The following is a 19,366-nucleotide window of genomic DNA, read 5'->3' on the forward strand; positions in this document are numbered from 1 at the left end:
TCTCTCTCTCTCCCTCCCCCCTCTCTCTTTCATTCTCTCTCTCACTCCCACTTTTCCTCTCTCCCTCCTGCACTTACCACTCACTTGCTTTGCATCCTTCTGCAGGGGTAGCAGCTCTTTCCCTACCCTACCATAGCTGGCTCCCTCGTCTGAGCAGTGGCCTTGGTCTTTGGGGTCAGTATTCAGGAAGTATCTCTTAGGTGCCCTGCACGGCGGTAGGCGCTGGCGATACAAAGTCAAGATCACTGGTCCCTGCCCTCAAGAATCCGACATTCTGTTGAGTTTGCTCAATCCCAGTAGCCTTTAGACACTTCTCTAAGGAGGCCAGCATTGCCCGCCTCCCCCACCCACCCACCCTGGGTTCTCTAGAGTCTGCCATCCTTACTCATTTGTCCATGACAGATGGCTCCCAACGCACACTGACTTCCCTGATGTGCTAGCAAAGCTGTCTCAACACCTCCACTGAGTGAGGCTTGATTCTGTTTAGGAATGGCAGAGAGTTTGCCAATGAACAGCGGGGCTGGCCCCAGGGCTAAGGCACTCAGGTACTTCTCTTGGCATAATGCTGAGCCCATGGTGGAAAGATGACATGGGTTGGGGACAGGCCTCTAGAGACCACCCTCAGCAGGCTGGATTTACTGTGGGGAGAAAATAGACAAGTAGACCTGTGTTCATTTCCTTCTGACAATCCATCTCCCGAAGTAGGCAATTTAGGGACGTTCCCCACCCCCTGGTTACAGATGAGGAAACGGGCTCACAGAAGGGAACGTCTCCCTCCTCTGGCCAGTCCATTGCTCCCCCAAAGCCAGCCTGGAGCTGGGACAGTGAAGTCCAACTGAGAGCACTCCAGAGGTGCCATGGCAGAGGGAGATGGGCATTTTGCCATTCAGCGGGTCCTGCCTCCCTGAAAATGTGGTGGTCCCCCTCGCCGGGCCTGCCGCACCAATCAAGCCACTACGGAGCTAACTGGCCATTTGGCTCTGCAAGGTCATCGAGAAGAGCTCCTGTGTGCTCCCCAAGAGCTAGAGGGCCGCACTTCTCCAAGCACTTGGCTGGTCTCTCTCAGGAGGGGCCCAGCTAAGTGCAACTGGATCCTTCTCCCCCGTGGATGGCCGTTGTGTCCACCGTAACCCTTTCTCAAGCCTTTTCCCATTTGTACTTCACACCAGCCACCAAGCGTGGGATGTGAGCTCCTTAAAGGCCAGGCCCTCAGCCCAAGCATGTACTTCCCACAAAAGGCATGTATTGAATTGGGGAAAGCAGGGCACCAATCATCCCCACCCAACGGATGAGGAAAACAGGGCGCTAAGAGGTCGTGACTCCCCACAATATTGGAACCATGCCTGGGACCCAGGGCTTCAGAGCTCAAGTCCTTTTCTCACTGTGTCTGGGTAGGTAGCCTGCCCTGAGCCTCCAGCAGTGGGAGGGACCTAGGAACGACCTCTTCCTGGCTTCGGTACCTTTGCCCAAGCTCTTAGATCTCTGATTTCAAGTCAACTTTCAAAGGACAGCACAAGTCCTCCTCTAGGAAGCCCTCCCAGATTGCTTCAGCCTTTGCAGATGATTTCCTCCCCTTTGGTGTTCTTCCAGAGTTCCTAATCTCTCTGTATCAAAAGACCAATCACTGGAATGTAGATTTTGTCCCAGAAGGGCCCTTGAAGGCCATCAGATCCCACTCCTTCAGTATATAGATGAGGAAACTGAGGCAGGCAGAGGTGAAATGACTTGCCCGGGGTCACACAGCTAGGGAATGTCTGAGGCCAGATGGAACCCAGGTCTTCCTGACTCTGAGACCAGAATTCTAGCCACGGCCACCATGATGTATGAGGGAAACATAGCGCAGTGGTCAGAGCACTGACTTTGGAATCGGACATCCTAGTTTGGGTCCATGCTCTGCTGGCTGTGATCTTGGATGAGTCACGGAGCCTTTCTGCTCCTCAGTTTCTTCATCTGAACCAAGAACACTATTTCAACCTCGAAGTGAGCTGCGATTCTGGGAGGAGTTTTGTGAGGTGATCTCTAAGCACCTCCCAGCTTAAGATCTTGCTTGACAATCCATTAAGGTACTCTATTTTACTCACCAATCCAATCCACCAAGCATTTATCGAGTGCCTACTGTTTGCCAGGCTCCAGGGATTCAAAGGCAAGTAGGGAGTGGGGAGGCAACATGTACACAGATATTTAAATAGTAAATAAAAAGCAGTTCGAGGAGTCGGAGCATGGGCATCCTCAGAGACCTTGGGTAGGAGATGGCTGAGCCTTGAAGGGAGCTAGGAGGGAGAAGGGAGGGCATGCCAGGCATGAGGCAGAGGTCCACCTTAGCAAAGGCATGGAGGTGGGACTTGAAGCAGCATCTTAAGGACAAGGGAGCCAGCTTGCCTATAGAACAGAAAGTGTCTGATGAAAAGGAACGTGGCATCAGTTTGGAGCCAGGTCGGGAGGAATAGGAGCAGCCCCTGAAGCTTTGGGAGCAGGAGAGTGACGTGGTCAGACTCACACTTCAGGAGCGCAGGGCTCAGGGCTTATCCTTCTGTAGCCCTCACAGGACTCCGCTTACCCCGTGTGCCTTACTGGCGCACGAGCGCCTAGTCAACGTCAGCTGCTTGCCCTACTAAGAAGGACCGGGCAGCCGTTGCCAGCCATCCCAGGGCTGGGCTCATGCCTCCTAGAAGGGATGGAGGTGCCCTGGGAAGTCACCAGGCCCCAAGCCATGGGCGGCAGGAGGAAGTAAGGAGGGAAGAGCAAAGCGGGCCGAGAGCACGAGCGAGCGTAGTCATGGTCAGGACGGGCTCTTCTTGGCTTGCCAGAAATGCAGCTGCGATGTCCAAGCTGAGAAGTAAGAAGCGGTATCAGAGGGAGGAGAAGCAGAGGGGGGGCCTCACTCCATTCTCTTTCCACAAAGCGAGAGGGGGAAACAGAGGACTAAACACAGGAGCTCCCCAAAACATTTGTGGACCGTTGCTGGGACTCGGCCTGGAGCCGGGGCCTCGTTGGCCATGGGAAGATCCTGCTGCCACTGACTGATGCTGACCCCGTGAACAATGAGTCCGGGGAGGTCTAATCATGGATGCAACTTAAGCTCCTTTTCTTGTCGTGGCATTTCATCTTGGCCATTGTGGCTCGCTCATCTCAGCGTGCGCCGGGAAGGCCGGCGTGCTCGCCATTTGTTCATTCGCTTGTTCGTTTGTTGGAGGGCTCCTGACGTGGTAGAGCCATGCTCAGAGAGGACATACGCCTTCCCAGAGCTGCCCAGGCTGGGGCCACCCCCCAAAGCCAATCCTGGAAAGCTCTGAGGCAGAACTTGGCCAATGGGACCCCCAGTAGGAATCCCTCATAGGGATGCTGCCCTGGAAGAAACAAAAGGCAGCTTCTCGTCACCATTGCGGCTGTAGGATCATAGACTCGGAGCCAGCAGGGCCTCAAAGGTCATCCTGTCCAACCTCATGTCAAGACTCAGGTTAGAGACCTAGAAGACCTAAAGAAATGCCTCTTCCGGAGTCACCCAGCAGTCTGGATTTGAACCCAAACCTTTTCAGTCTAAACCCAGTATTTTTTAAACCCTTAACTTCTGTGTATTGGCTCCTAGGTGGAAGAGTGGTAAGGGTGGGCAATGGGGGTGAAGGGACTTGCCCAGGGTCACACAGCTGGGAAGTGTCTGAGGCCGGATTTGAACCCAGGACCTCCCAACTCTAGGCCTGGCTCTCCATCCACTGAGCTACCCAGCTGCCCTAAACCCAGTATTTTTGTCCACTATACCACACTGGCTTCATAGAAGGGTTTTAAAAGAGTTAAGGCTCAAAGCTGGGGCTGAGCAGATACGGCAGGAATACTCAGGGAGCCAGAACCAAAGCCTAAGAAGGTCCCCCCTGCTGCCCACAACCGGGGTACTGCCAGCATAACAGGCTGTTTCTCTTCTCATCGGCATGCTAAAAGGGCCCCTGCACATGGCCAGGTGTGTGCCACGGGGCCCACAGCAAGCAGGCAGCATCCACAAGGTGCATCGTTGGTAAGTGATGGACGGACACACACACACACACACACACACACACACACACACACACACACTAGCAAATGGCGTGAATGCCCAGAGAGGCAGGCGGACAACGGGCAGCATCAGGGTAGTGGAGCCGGCAATGACAAGCTTCAGGAACAGGGTGCTGGTCCCCACCAGACCGGGGAGAACAAGGCAGGACTCCAGGCCCAGAGACGTGGAGCCACTTCCTCGAGTCTCCCAGCAGCCTTCGAATCCAGGACAATCTGTGGCATTGTGAGTGGCGGCACTAACAGCTCCCTCTGGGAGCTCATGCCTTTGGTGGTCCTGCTCTCTCATCTCCAGTCTCTGCCTTTCTGCTGGCTTCTTTCCTACAAACATAGACAAGCCTCCCCAAGCCGTAAAGCCCCTCCTTCAACCCTGCCTCTGCCGTCTTCTCAAGCTGTCTCCTTGTCACAGCAGAAATGCTGCAAAAAGTCATCTGTGCACTCTGTCTCCACCTCCTCCCACACGCTCACCCCCGACTCCCTACTCCCAGCAGTCTGGCTTTGAACCCCACCCCCAACTCCCCAGAAGAAGATGCCCCTCCCAGGACAACGTGCTCACCCAAACTCTCCTCCCCATGCCCTCTCTGTTTAACTCGGCCTTGGACACCCTGGGGACCTCCTTCCCACATCCCCAAAGCTCCTGCAGTTCTGCTTGATGCTGGTGTGTCTACCCCACCCCCACAGCAGCTTCCTCTTGCGTGTTGTCCTCCGCCGTTAGCTTGTTAGGGGCCGTGGAGAGAGGGCACGGCCTTACTCGCTCCAGGATCTTTGCCAAGAAAGCCCCAAAGGAAGTCACGGAGAGTTGGCAGGACTGAATAACGAACTGCTGTGCGGGCATAAGACTGCGAGGAGCTTGAGGGCAGGCAGGGGTTGTCTCTTCCTTGTTTGTACCCCCAAGTGCTTGGTACAGGGCCCGGCAAGTAGTAGGCGCTTAATAAATGCTTATCCACTTTGAACTTGACCGCTAAGTCCTATGGCCCCTTCTGGATACACTCTCCTTCCTTAGCTACCATGACGAGGCCCTCCTAGTGTCTCCGGCTACTCGTTAGGACTCTCAATTACGGAGGAGGCGCTAATCTGTGTCGGCGCAGATTCCTGGAACCGTTGAGCCCCGTAGATCGGGACCAAACAAAACTCTGAGTGTAAAGATTGGAGCCTCTCTTCGAAGTGCCAGAGAAGACCAGCCTTTGACTTCATGTGAGCAGAGAGGACTGGTGTCCATTGCGCTGGATGGGGGGACCCGCTGCCCTGGCCAGCTGCCCATCAAGGCTGTGCATCCCCAGAAGCAGGCGAGGAAGAGGATGCTGAGAAGCAAAGGCGCTGGTGTGTCAATGCATTGTGGGGGTGGGAGGGGGCGCCTATTCAGGGATGGTTGGGACTGGCTGGCCTCTCATGGACCTTCCCACTCAAAGACCCCGTGATTCTAGCTTCGCCCACTCATTCGAGAAGAAGCTGTCGGGGCGATGGACCCGTTCCACAAAGAGACTGGAAAGGTCAGAGTGCCCAAGAATCCCAGCTAGAAGCCCGTGTCAGTTAACCACAATGATAATTGACTTTGAGCCTTTATCGAATTCCCAAAGGGCTTTACCTATTCACATCTCGTGGGAGCCTCTCCACAGCCCTGTCAGGTAGGGATTATAGGTATTACTAGCCCCATTTTACAGATGAGGAAACTGAGGCAAATGGAGTTTCAGTGACATACCCAGGGCCACACAGATGGTTAAGTTTCAGAGGTGAAGCTGGGTGACTCAAGGTCCAGCTGGCTATTACTAGGACTACTTGAGAAAAGTGACCTTGGGACAATTCTGTATGGTCTGTGGTAGTGGGCGAGATGATATATTCCTCTGTTCCCATCTGTCACCAGAACTGAGCTGAGATCTAGCGCAGCTGAGCTGGTCTCCATATCAGCCTCAAGTGGCTTTCAAGGCCGGCTCCAAGCAAAGTTCAAGTAATTTTGTGTCTTTGCCTGTTGATCCCGCCTCCTCCTCTCCCACCCTCCCCCAGTGTTTTGGTTTCTTCTCAGAGCCCACTTTCTAACGGGAGGCCGGGAGTGCTCAGTGTGGCTCCAGAGGCCGCAGAGAAAGCCAGCTCTAATAGAATGGAAGCAAATCCAATTTCCCGCCTGACCCCTGTACGACCCCCAAATAGGCCCTCGCAGGCAGTCGCAGAGCATCAGGGGAGCAGGCAGTCGCCTCCATGGCATCAACTGAGAGATAGGACAGGAGAGGTGAAGAGTCAGGCCTGTCAGAAGAGCACAGGCGCCAAGTCACGTTATGTTGCTGGTTGTACAGACAATTTCTCCTGCTGGGGAGGACCAAATCCAGCCCAGGAATTTTGCTCAAAGCACGTCTTTAATACCACGTATCTGTCATCCGCTAGGCACCATGCTGGGCCCTGGGGACATAGAGACTTGGGTCCCCCAGGCCCCAGGAAAGGGCTACGAGCCCCAGGAGGGCAGGTGGGTGGGTGGAGACCTGGAGAAACCCACACCCAAACCCAAGGTTTGCCCCTCATGGCACCATTTAGTTCATGGTGACCCTGTGACAGTAGCAAGAATCAGAATTACCACCTCCCTTTTATGGGTGGAGGACCCAAGTCCCCTGCTCCTATCTCACAACATCAGTGCAGCGTCAGCATGAAGAGCTCCGCCATGCGAGTCTTCCTCTCCCAACCAGGGCTGCCCCCCTTGGTCCTGCACGCTTGTAGTGGAGGAGGCCAACAGAGTTTGTTCTGGATCTGGGCCACTATTCTGACTGCCTTGCCAACCTACAAACTCCCGGATGGTCTGAGGGGACCTGGGTTCAGATCTCAATTTTGCCCTGGTGTGATCTTAGGCAAATTGCTTTTTCTGCTGGGGCCCCAGATTCCTCACCCATAGCTCGATGGATGGGGCTGGGCTACGAGGTTCTTCCCAATTCACAAGTCATGATGCTCCGATCGGTACCTTCTCTCGTCCCCTTTGAAAGAGGAAGCCTAGGGCTAAGGTTCAGAATATACAATCGAGCTTTGTACCATGGCAGCCACTCCAGGCCCTGCTTCATGCTACCACCTGTTTGAGGCTTTGCCCACTTCCTGGAGCCATACCAGCCCCAAGAGCTGGGGTTCTTCCTTTGGTCCTGCACACAGAGACCCCCTTATATGATTATTCCATGATTCTTCATGGGAATCCTCATGGGAACTTGGCATGATTGGAGTGTGAAGACTTGGGTATGAATCTTGGCTCCAACTCTAGTCATGTGACCCTGGGCGAGTCATTGCATCACTCAGAGGTTCCTCATCTGCCAAAAATGAGTAGAACACCTGTGCCTCCTTCCTCATTAAGTTCGTGTAAAGAAAATGCTTTGCAATCCTTGAAAGTACCCAACAAATGGAAAGTGTTGTTGAGGTCCTTTCCTTCTTTGGCCCAAGAGCTCGGGATCCTCTTCTCTAAAGGGCAGTGGAATGAGATGGGCCCTTCCCGCTGGGAAGCCTGTGATTTCTGACCACAGGGTAAGCTTCTGCTAGGATCACAGCCCATTCTGAGAGCTAGAAAAACTGAGGCCCAGGGAGATTAAGTGTTTTGCTTAAGGTCATACCAATATCGAGCAAAATTGGGACCAGGACTCTTAACATGACGTGCACCATAGTACCCGTCATGGTGCTTCCCTCGTGGTAAATGAGCAGAGAGCACCCGTTTACTCATGAAGTCTGGCTGCATCCATTTTCCTGATGGTAGAATAAGTGAAAATGTAACACACACACACACTCCCATCACATATACACATATACTCTGGACTCTGATCACATGTTTCTCTCATCCAATAACAGCTTTCCATGCTTCTCCCGTGTCTGTGTGTCTTGGCCTAGGTCCCCACTCTGATGATGGACACCCAGTTCTCGGAGTTCACGCCAGACATCACACCCATCATGCTGGCTGCCCACACCAACAACTACGAGATCATCAAATTGCTTGTCCAGCGCCGGGTCACCATCCCCAGACCCCACCAGATTCGCTGCAATTGTGTGGAATGTGTGTCCAGCTCGGAGGTGGACAGCCTGCGCCACTCCCGCTCCCGCCTCAACATCTACAAGGCCCTGGCCAGCCCCTCACTCATCGCCCTGTCCAGTGAGGACCCCATCCTGACTGCCTTTCGCCTCGGATGGGAACTCAAGGAGCTCAGCAAAGTGGAGAACGAGTTTAAGGCCGAGTACGAGGAGCTCTCCCAGCAGTGCAAACGCTTCGCCAAAGACCTCCTGGACCAGGCTCGCAGCTCCCGGGAGCTGGAGATCATCCTGAACCACCGGGATGATCACACCGAGGACCTTGACCCCCAGAAGTGCCATGACCTGGCCAAGCTAAAAGTCGCGATCAAGTACCACCAGAAAGAGGTAAGGGACTCTCTTTTCCCTCGGGAGAAAGTGCGCCCGGGCTCCTGGCAGGCCTTCCCAAGGGCCAATGGTGGAGGCTGACGTTTGAGCTAATCCTCTCGACTGCTCAGCCCGGCCTGGCCAAGTTGGCTTACTTCTTGGGCCCTGCCCTCTGCCACCCGCTGGATGACAATAGTCACGGTGGCCAACATTTATGTTTGCTTTAAGGCTTGATAAACACTCTGCCTCTATTGACCCATTTGTTCTAGAAGCCAGGTCACCTGCTCCAAGCAATAGCTTTGCCTGAGGCTCACTCCATAGGCTCGAGAGGCCAACCTTTGCCCATGATTTGGGTTTGGGCATTTCCCAGACTCTGGCCAAGGGCGGCTTAGTTCCTGGGGCTCGGCGCCACATTCGCTTGGGTTGAGCTCCTTTGCCACCTGTCGTGATGCCTACTTCCCTTGTGCATGTCAGGGCAAACCAGCCCTCAGGATTCATGCCTTCCCACTCCCTGAATGCTTGTGCCAAGTGAAGCCAGGTTCAAAACGGCTATTCAAAGTAGGCTTCAGGGTAAAAGCCATCACCCGAAAGGCAGGCTGGGGACAGGAGGTCCTGGTTGCAAATCTGGCCTCAAACTCTTCCTAGCCTTGTGACACTGGGAAAGTCACTTGACCCCCAATGAGTTGTCCTTACTGCTCTTCTACCCTAGAACTAAGATGTAGTACTGATCCCAAGACAGGAGGTAAGGGTTTAAATGTTTTAATTTTAAAAAGACAAATAGAACAAGCAGACATCCTAGCAATAATTAATGGCTTTACGGTGTCCCAAAAGTCTTAGCGCCATTTTAAGACTCAAATTTTCATCTTTAATGTATTTAATCTTTAATTAAAATTGTAATTTTAAAAATACCTTAAGACTTTTGGGACGCGTAGCCTATAAAAACACTTTGAAGTCGTCATTGTTGAAAAAAAGGCAGAGAGAAGGACGTCAGGACAAGTAATCTCGGTCCTTCACCGAGGTGATGCATGTATTTGTTTATGGCTTCTAGGCTGCTTATAGAGAGAAGGGTAAGTCTTTTAAAAATGTATCTTGGTGTGATGCGAATTGCCCCGCCATACTGTCAAAAGAAATGATTGAGTGCAGATATTTGTGAGCTAACTATGTCTGACAGTATACATAGTGTTCCTACCTAGAGTGAGATAGTTTCTGGTAACTGTTCAGACCCATTTTTCAGTGTCAATGTTGAAACATTGTTCTTTCCGAGCTACTTATTTCACTCTGCATCTTTTTGTACTGATCTTCTGATGTTTCTCTAGAGTCCTCTAATTGCAAAACAATGTTCTGGTATGTTGACATGCCCTGATTTGCTCCGCCATTCTGCAACTGATGGGGGCTCATTCTGTTTCTGCTTCTTCACTGCTAGTTTTTTCTTTCTCTCTCTGACTCCCTTGGAGTATAGGCCCAGTAGTGGGATTACTGAGTTATAGGGACAATTAAACATTTTTCATCCATCCTTCCAAGGTGATATCCAGAACGATTGGGTTAACTCACAGCTGCACTAACAATGTATCTGTACAAAAATGTATCTTCTCACAGCCTCACCAACAGTTGTAGTCCTTGTAAGTTGTGTGTGTGTGTGTGTGTGTGTGTGTGTGTGTGTGTGTGTGTGTGTGTTCATTCTCATCTTTGCCAATTTGCAGTATGAGATCTCGGGTCATTTTCTCAACTCCAGGCTGGCAGAGATACTTGCCCATGACTTCACTAAGATAGTGATCAGCCTCAGCAATATTAATGTCCTTAGAGCACAAGGCCCTGGTCAGTGACTCTCATTCACTCCCATCTCCTGGGGACAGCCATGGATGCTAGAAGTTGATGGGAACTTAAGTCTGTGAGATGGGAGCAACTGGGAGCTTAGTCTAGATTTCCATCTCTCCTTCCCTTGGTGTAAGAAGACTCCTATAACTATGCGCATTCTTCCAAAGCTAAAACATTTGACATCTAACCGAATCCCACCAGCCAGCATTCAGTCTGCTTTCCAGCTGATTGCTAATTAACCACAGGACCTCTCAGCCCCTCCTGACCTCAAACTCCCCACTCATGGAGGCCCTCTTGCTTGTTTCCTGGCTTCTGTGTGTCACCAAATGACTGTAGGCGAATTAATCTAGCCTATTTTCCTTCCCCCCCCCCCCAACCTTCAGCAGCCTTTGGCTTGCCATTTCTCTTTCCCCCATTGGTCTCTCTCATAGCCAAGTGTTCCTTACCCAGAATTCCAACCTTCAGAACCCCTGCCTAGTACAGTTCCAGAATTTCCCCTTCCTTGCTCCTATGAGCATTGCTCTCTGAATTCAGCTTTTCTAACTCCCCAAGACAGCCCTGAGCTCCATTTTTTTCCTCTCTATTATACCAGCCAGTACATAATTAACATTAAATGCCTACCACGTGCAGGGCACAAGCAGAAATGACTCCTCAAGAAGTTTTGTGATCCCTGGGGCTTTGAAACACCTGTTGCATGTCTGCAAGGATGGGTGCTCGCCCCCAGGGGCCAGCTGACATGTACGATTTCTGAGAAGAGCTGCTCCATTGGCCAAATGATGGCCACTGGCAGCCCTTTAGTGCCCCCACAGCCTTGAGCCTTGGTTGGTGAAGGGATCAGAGCCCCTCGCCTCTTCTTTCCGCCCAGGGTCCTCTCTCAGCTTTATTCCTGTTGTCTGCTGGGAGATGACCCCTCAGCCATAGTCTGAGGCTCTTCGCCTAGGTTGCTGCTGTGCCTATGGCTCCTGCCAGGAGTCAGGGAGGGAAGCTGGGAGGAAATGTAGGCAGTGTGGGGAGTTTTTTTGGAAGAGGTGGCTTTAGACGACTGACTCAGACTATCACCTGGGCCGGCCCAGGAGAATGGAGAAGAGGCAGCTTTTCACTAGCCCTGCTGCAGTTTTGCTTGGAGGTATTCTTCCCCCCGCCGTTGCCAGGACTCCTGTTATATCAGTTCTCCAACAGACTTTTTTGGCTTGTGGGTCCAGCCTGGCTCAGAGGGTCACAGCTTGGGAGCAATCGAGATTTTCCAAGTCACTCTCAGTGGTTGCAACCTCCTTTTCCATATTGTTTGCTTAATGGCCCATTCAGTTCACTGAAACCCTTAATGTGTACCAAGAACTCAGGCTGTTCCTTCTTTGAAATCCTCAGAACAAAGGAAGAACAGTGGCGAGAAGCCCCACATCCTCCCTTTCGTTGGCAGAGAGAGGGCATGGCACCTTTTAAAATACACATGAGTGCCCGCGCTGCTCAGGCACACAGGTGCACACACGCGCGCACACGCTCAAGTGAGCAAACCTCCAGTCCTGAGCTGGGCATGACAGAAGTCGAGCTGGAAGGAAAGCCAAGGCCATGTACCCCAGCCTCTTCGTTTTATAAAGGAATTGGTACAAGAACTGGGATTTGAACTCGGGTCCGCTGACTCTTAAACCAGCCCTCTGCTCTCTACCAAACATGGAGCCAAGCATGTGTTTGCTGCCCTCTTGGAGGCTGCCCAGGTTACTGATACAGGCTATATTTATACTGCCAGGGCCATCTGGTACCTTAGGCCCAACTGGAATGGGATGCTGCTGTCTGTGAGGTGCCTGGGGTGGCCTCAAGAGAATCAGCCTGAAACTCTTCAGGAGCTTCCCATAACCCAGAGGATAATGTCCCTGCGGCTGGTCTGTCCTGATCATGGAATCAGCCAGTGAAAAGCTATCCCATCTGGCTGCCTGCCCTGGCCAGCTCCTTACCAAGTGCCCCGTCACTACATTTATACTCCTCCTGGTCTTACTCTGGAAAGAGTGATCAATTCAGTAGAGGTGGCTGCTAGCGCTATGCCTGGAATCAGGAAGACCTGAGTTCAAATCTGGCCTCAGACACTGGTCGACTGGGTGACCCTGGGCATGTCACTTCACCTCTACCTGCCTCGGTTTCCTCCACTGTAAAATGGGGATAATAATTGCACCTACCTCAACAATTTGTCTGATTCACACTGCCTGATCCGCTCAAATGTAATTTGTTGGGCCTGACTCTTCATGACCCCATCCGGAGTTTTCTCGGCAGAGAGACTGGAGTGGTTTTTTTTTCCTGATGGCCTGCTACCTTGTCTCTGCTCACATCGTTATCCTCTGAACCTGTAATGCGCCTGTTGAAATCTTCGCCATCTTTCAAAACCTGCATCATATGCCCCACCTCTCTCCCTCCCAGCCTTGAAAAATGTCTCTTGGACTAATTCTTCCGTGAAGCCAACTCGCATTTCTCCAGGCCTTTGAAAGGAAGGCCGGGATTTGCCTCGTGACAGTTGTCGGAGACACGTCTTGTCCACTGCGCTCTTCCCATCCATCGGTGATGTCTAGTTTTGATAACCTTTCCTCAACTCGTCACAGTCAGGGAAACAATCCCTACTATGTGCCTTGCACGTAGCGAGTGTTCAGGAAATAGTGGCTGGTTCTGAATACCCCTGATCATTCTGGGAAATGTTACCTTTGAAAACTTCCCTCTGATATTCTGGGAGTGTTTTGAGATGAAAACATGGCTGGGAATTGGGAAAAGGGCCTTTTCTTAACCCGTTCTTGAGAGAGAGGTCACTGGATTACCTAGAGTAGGTGTGTCATTCGAGCTCCCAGAGTGACATCGAGCTTTTTGTCCAGTCTCAGAGCCCCTGGAGGGTCCTCTAGGCTTTGCGGTGGCACGAATTGAGGCACACACTAAGGAGAGCCAGCCATGAAAGGAAGGAGATGCTTAGGGCCTAGCACGATGAACCTACATCATTTGGCAAAGATTATAGACAAAGAATGATTTGCCTCCGTCTCATCGGGCCTTCTAAGAGATGATAAAGAGGGGGATGCCCGCCCCCAAAGCTCTTCGGAACACAAGCTTAGCCTTCGGTGGAATAGAGCCCATTTATTTCCATGAGACCAGCCTAAAGTCAATGGTCTTCCTGGCTCTGTCTCCTCAGAGCTCTTCCCGGCCATGCCCCGACCCCCAGGGCAGAAGGTCAGGCCCAAGGCAATGAGGGGTTTGACCTAGCCAGCCCCTTAGGTACCGGGCGGCTCTAAGAGTCTGGTTCTGTGCCTAAGCTAGGCGGGGCATGACCTCGACCCCAAGAACCCATCCCATCTGATCCGGAGGGGCAACGCTCTAAGAGGAATCGGGGCGGAGGCCAGGCCATCGGCGGCTGCCAGTTCTTGCAGGGCTTGTGATTCACCCGCCTACACGGGTGGTCCTGGGGGTAATTGAGACAAGGGCCTCATGCCCACACCCTGCCTGCCCATGGCCCAGCATTCCACCAGGCTAGACGAGGGCAGGAAGGGAATGGCAAAGTGCAGGTGAAAAGCCTAACCCGGGTAGAATTGGGCTTCTCTTCACTGAGTCTCTGAGGATCAGGCGAGGCAAATGAATTCCTCTCCAGGCAAGCTGTGAAGTTTACGCAGGAGATGCGCAAATGTGTCTCTGCTGAGCTGGGCTGCTAGGTGCCCTTTCACCAGCGGGAAGCCTGCCGGGCTCTCTCCCTAGCCTTCTCCCTGCCCCCAGCACTGGCAGGGCTTTTGCCCCATTCAGAGAGAACAGGCTCTGCCATCCCCGGTCCTGCCACAGCAGGAGCTTCTTAGGGGTCTGGCTTTCCCCCAAGCCATTCAGGCCCGATCAGGGCAGAAGGGACGGGGGCCTCGGGAGCAAGCTGAGAATTTCCTTGAAGCTTCTATTCGCCTCTCAACACACTCCCCTCTCAAAGCAGCAAACAAACCTTTGCCTTGGAAAAAGTGTGTGGTGTGACATTTGCCTGTTATAGGATGTGACATTTAAATGTTCATGACCAGTGTTTAAGGGATTGAGAGAAAGGGGGAGGCTGTATTGTTGAGCGGCTTCCCATGATTCCTAAGTGGGCTGGGGAACGTGGTCCCAAACAGCTCCTCCTGAGCCTTACTTGGCTTAGGATGGCTGGCGGCCAGGGACCTCCTTGCCGAGATCACGGGAGGCTCTCCCAAAGCCTTTCAAAGCATGTTGTCGCCTAAAGATTGGAGAAAGAAAACCCGCTTGGCTCCTTTCCAGGGCGAGCAGACTCCCAAGGGGGCCTCCATCCCCGTCCCCTCTGAAGAACCTCGGTCTCAGCTGGGAGATGAGCAGCGCTTAGGCTGTTCTGGGTCCGGAGGTTTTTCCTTGGACCAGAGGGCAGGGCCATGGAGACCAGGAGACAGAAAGCAGTAGGAGGAGGATGGACAGCTGGCCTGTGGAGACTTCTGGACTAGGACTGGAGCTACGCCTGGCCCCAGACGTCCTAGATGCCCGGGTGGACTGCCCAGGTGGACCGCGCAGGAGCAGAGGGGCACCTGTAGGCCTGGCGCTTGGTCAAGCCTCAGGGCGCCTTGTAGTCATCACAGCTGCAAAGCCACAGTAGCCAGGACTATGGTCCGAACTCTGGCATCACAGGACGGGTCTACGCTTTGAGGGGGATTCTGTGGGAGGGTTGAGGTAGAAGCCTTCCCCTGCTTCCAGAGGGCGCAGCTCCCAATGGAGCTAGAGGGCTGGGGGGAGCCCTTCTCAGACCATCTCCCCCGGTAATGGCAAAAATCCTCTTAGCCCGCTTCCCTTCCTCCATCAGCCCTTCCCCCTGTCATGTGTGAAGCATCCCTTGGATGTTGGCTGGCTGTGCCCTCACAGGGCTGCAGTCACATCTGTGAGATGCCACGTGTTTGAGATGCCACATACGCCAACCTGCCAACTGTTCTCCATAGCTCGAGCAGCCCCTAGGCCCTACTCACCCCCAGACTCAGCTGCCTGGCTAAGAGCAAGTCCTCAACGTGGGGTCATTCAAAACACTAGCAAAGAGCAGAAGAGGGATCCGACTTGTTCTGCTGGGCTCTGGGGCAGCCGAACTGAGGGCAGTGGGTGGAAGCTAGAGGCAGCATCTCTCGGAACTAGAAGGAAATACCGAGGCCGTTTAGTCTAAACCCTTGTGAAGGGACGTGTGCATGCCCATGACCTCCCGTGTGAGCCCGGTACGCTTTTGGAGAGCTCACGGTACCCAGAAGTGTGTCGCTTTCTGTCAAATTCGGCCACGTCTCTGTAGTTGGGGCAGAATCGGGCAGGGAAAGGGGTAGGAAAGAGGGAGGGAGGGACATCTGAACGTGCTGAATTCTCTTTCGTCCCGGCTGGATTCGAGGGGCCCCCCGAGACGTGTCGGTGAAGATGTCTGGCAGACAGTCGGTAAGACGAGTTCAGGAAAGAGCGGAGAGCTGGCTACCTGGAGGTCACCATCCGGATCCCATGTTCAGGGCACAGAAAAATGTCCTAACAATCAGACGTGTCTAGAGGTAAAACGGGCCGCCTCAAGAGGTGGCGAGATCCTCCTCTGTGAAGGAAGGTCTTTAAACACAAGCTGCCCCCTCAGTGGAGACACTGGAGTGGAACTTGCCAGTTAGGGAAGGGTACTCGCTTGAGCTGAGGAATTCTCATGGCTTCCTTCTGCCCGCAGGATCCTGCCAATCCCTCTTCTATACGGGAAGGTGCCCTTCTGTGCCTCCCAGACTCTTCAGCAGCATGCCTACCCCGGCAGACCCCCACTCCTTGCAGCTCACGGGACCACGTGGCTGAAGTCACCTGCTCCCTGAGGTCAAAGGAGGGCTCCACCATCTGAATGTCAGGGGGGAGGAGGATGCCATTCCCAAAGAGACACTCTCGCCAAGTGAAAAAGCCACATTTGAATACACCAGCTGCTCAGAGAAAGACCTCCTGTGCTTATTTCCAACAGGCCCAGCCTCCCCCTGGCTAAGCACAGGAAAGCAAGCCCTTCCCCACAGCAAGAGAACAGCATGGCGCAGGAGGAAGGGGGTAGCTCAGGAGGGAGTCGCTTTCAAATTCGAGCCTATCTTGGCCCAGGATTCAGAGAATTTGGATGGCTCTCGCCCCATCACGGGCCACAGTTGCTGCTGCTTTGCTCCCGTCGGCTTCGTCGAAGGATACATAAAATCAGGGATGAATTAGCGGGTTCTAGATGGCCCTAAGCAGGCAGGGCCCCTCTTACTTACGTAGCCGTCCCCGCCCCCCCGGGCCGGGTCCAGATCCCAGAGCTACGACGCCTGACCCTAGAAGTCTAGTCTACACAGACAAAGACTTCTCTGAGAGCCGAAAGCATAGATTGATTCTCTCGGTGAAAGGCGGTGTGGAGAGAGGACTTGGCTTGAAACTCAGCTGGGCCTATGTGGGATTTGAGCCTTTCAGAGTATTTCGTTACCCCTAGGGTTGAGCTCCAGGCACATTCTCAAGGCCAGGGAAGCTCTTAGGAAGTCGGCCTGGACCTACTTCCCCTCAAGTCCCCACCAGCATTCCTTCTCACCACTAGGACGGAGGGAGCCTCAGAGCCTAGAACCAGAAAAGTACCAACATGGGGGAAGAGGTGTCAGTGCAATAGGAAAGGCTAGAAGAGGCCTTTATGGGTGTAGCAGTGGCCAAGCTTGTTGAGCCGGGGTTCCATTTTGCCCCCAGAATCATACCGCTCCAGCTTCAGATGGGCATCATAAGGGAAGTGAGAGCTCGTCACCCAGGCTGTGCTCATAGGAGGCACCCTGAAAGTTCTCACTAGAAAAGGGCAAGCCAAGTCACAGAATTACAGGATCCGCAGGCTCTGATTGCCAACAAGACTCCCTGTTCTTATCCCCAAACCACGTCTCCCACCCTAGTGGGGTCAACTGGAAGGGAAGTTGGGTGCCTGCCTCAGACTACATGGCAGAACTGGGCTGAGACCTGAATCTCAGCCCCAGGCTCTCTCAGCTGGGATGGGCATCTGCACCCCTGGGCAAGGAGACAGGCCCTGCTGCTGTGTCCAGAAGAGCCCGCTCTTGCATTTCTGAGTCTCTTCTGTAGATGGGTGCTTATCAGGGCAGGCAAGGCACACTGGGAAATCTTACATTCTAATGTGCATTGCTGGCTTAATCCTCTTGAACTATTCCTGGTGATAAGTTGCAGAAAAGCAGAGGAGGCTGAAGGATCTAATGTGGGAATTCTGAGACCTGGGGATTAGCAAAGTCCAAATTAGACCTTCAGGAGTCTACACCTTCTCCGTACAAAGGGAGATGGATGGGAGAAGCAGCTATGTGGTTCAAAGTTACTAAGAAGGGCTGGGGCATGGTCCCTGGAAGGGCTAGTGCAAGGGCAAGAAGAAAGAGGAAATGGTTTCATCGGGTCTAAGCAGCCACCCTTCAGGCAGAAGGGGGCACATGCACACGCTGAGCACATGGCACATTGTCATGTAACAACTACCAACCTAAAGGCCATGAACTGGTACCAATGCACTCTACAGATAGCCAACCATCCATCGTCTCCCGAGTCCCTAGGGCTCTTCTGGGCAGGTAGGGCCTGGCCTCAGGGACCTGGCCCTTGTGTTTGTCAAGCACCAAAAGAGGGCCCATGTGGCTGCTGCTTTTCCCCATGCGGGCTTTTACAAAATCCAACTAGCATCATTAGAGGCTTTCATCCAAGTACCTCAGGGAACATGCATTCCCACCCCTCATTTTCCAACTAGGAAGCCTTTGCAATGGCACTGGACTTGGGTCTTTGGACAAAAGGTCATTCTTCAGACCCTCAAATTGCTAAAGAACAAAAGAATAAAGGAAAGCAGACACCTCTTAGGAGATACCAAATAGATCCAGAGCCAGGCCCAATCAAGAGTAGTTAAGGCAGCAGCAGATGATATGTGCCCCATACCCAAGGTCCTGCAGAAGCCCTGAGATAGTCTGCTTCCAAAGTAGAGCTAAGAGGAGCTCAGACGCCCATCATTCCAACATGTTGCCTGAGACAGAATCTGATCCCTCAGTGTTTTTCATCAGCTCTCTTCCATCAATGGAAGGAGGACCCAGATCATCTAGCTGCCATCCCAAGTGTGAACTCTTTGACCAGACTCCATGGTTCTGTTCTGCCCTGGCATGTACTGACCCATTCACTCTCTCCCTATCTAACCTCTAGGTCTTGGACTCACTCCTCAATCATCCTCCCCTCCTCTCAATCTCAGCCTTGCTCCAACCTAAACCATAAACATTCTCCTTCCTCATTTACAAACCATAGGATCATAGATTGATTTAGAGCTAGAAGGGACCCTAGACATCATCTGATCCACTCTCCCCATTTTACATATGAGGAAGCAAAGGCCTGAAGAAGGGAAATTACTTGCCTAAGGTCACACAGATATCTAACATTTGAACACAGGTCACAGGACCATGGAATCATAGATTTAGAGCTGAAAGGGATCTCTAAGGTCATCTAGTTTCAATTACCTCATTTTCTAGATGAGGAAACTGAGGCCCAGAAGGGTGAAACGACTTCCCCCAAAACCAGTCTGAATAAGTGACTTCCTTAATCCTCTTGACTAGGTCAGTAGCTACTACAAGAGCCATATCCCCCTGGGCCTCAGCCACAGCTGCCTCTCCTTCCTAGTTTGGACTTCCAAGGACTCTACTTCCTAACTTTCTGATTTGCATGCCCAGTTCATTGATCTTTGCCCTCTCTGATTTCTTATTATATGTACTCAAATGATATAAATTTCCTCCTGAGTACTGCTTTAGCTGTATCCCACAGATTTTGGTAAGATGTCTCATCATTGTCATTCTCTTCAATGAAATTGTTAATTGTTTCTATGATTTCTTCTTTAACTATCTGATTTTGGAGAATCATATTGTTTAATTTCCAATTAGTTTTTGGTTTGCCTGTCCATGTGCCCTTACTGATTATTATTTTTATTGCATTATGATCTGAAAAGGTAACATTTATTATTTCTGCTCTTTTGCATTTGTTTGCTATGTTTCTATGCCCTAGTACATGGTCAATCTTTGTGAATGTACCCCGTGCAGCTGAAAAGAAGGTGTATTCCTTTTTGTCCCTATTTATTTTTCTCCACATATCTATTAACTCTAATTTTTCTAGGATTTCATTCACCTCTCTTATCTCTTTCTTGTTTATTTTTTTAATCTAATTTAAT

General features: G+C 52.2%; 1 protein-coding gene across 1 annotated transcript in view; it reads left to right on the top strand.

The window, feature by feature from the left end:
* TRPC5 (transient receptor potential cation channel subfamily C member 5) overlaps nt 1-19,366 on the top strand; it is a 91,713-nt gene that overhangs the window by 2,580 nt on the left and 69,767 nt on the right. Inside the window, exon 2 of the mRNA XM_044682613.1 lies at nt 7,885-8,406. Within this exon, the coding sequence (XP_044538548.1) occupies nt 7,885-8,406 (522 nt within the window). The remainder of the gene's footprint in view (nt 1-7,884; nt 8,407-19,366) is intronic.

This window comes from Gracilinanus agilis, chromosome X (genome assembly GCF_016433145.1).
Source record: "Gracilinanus agilis isolate LMUSP501 chromosome X, AgileGrace, whole genome shotgun sequence".
Taxonomy (NCBI): Eukaryota; Metazoa; Chordata; class Mammalia; order Didelphimorphia; family Didelphidae; genus Gracilinanus; species Gracilinanus agilis.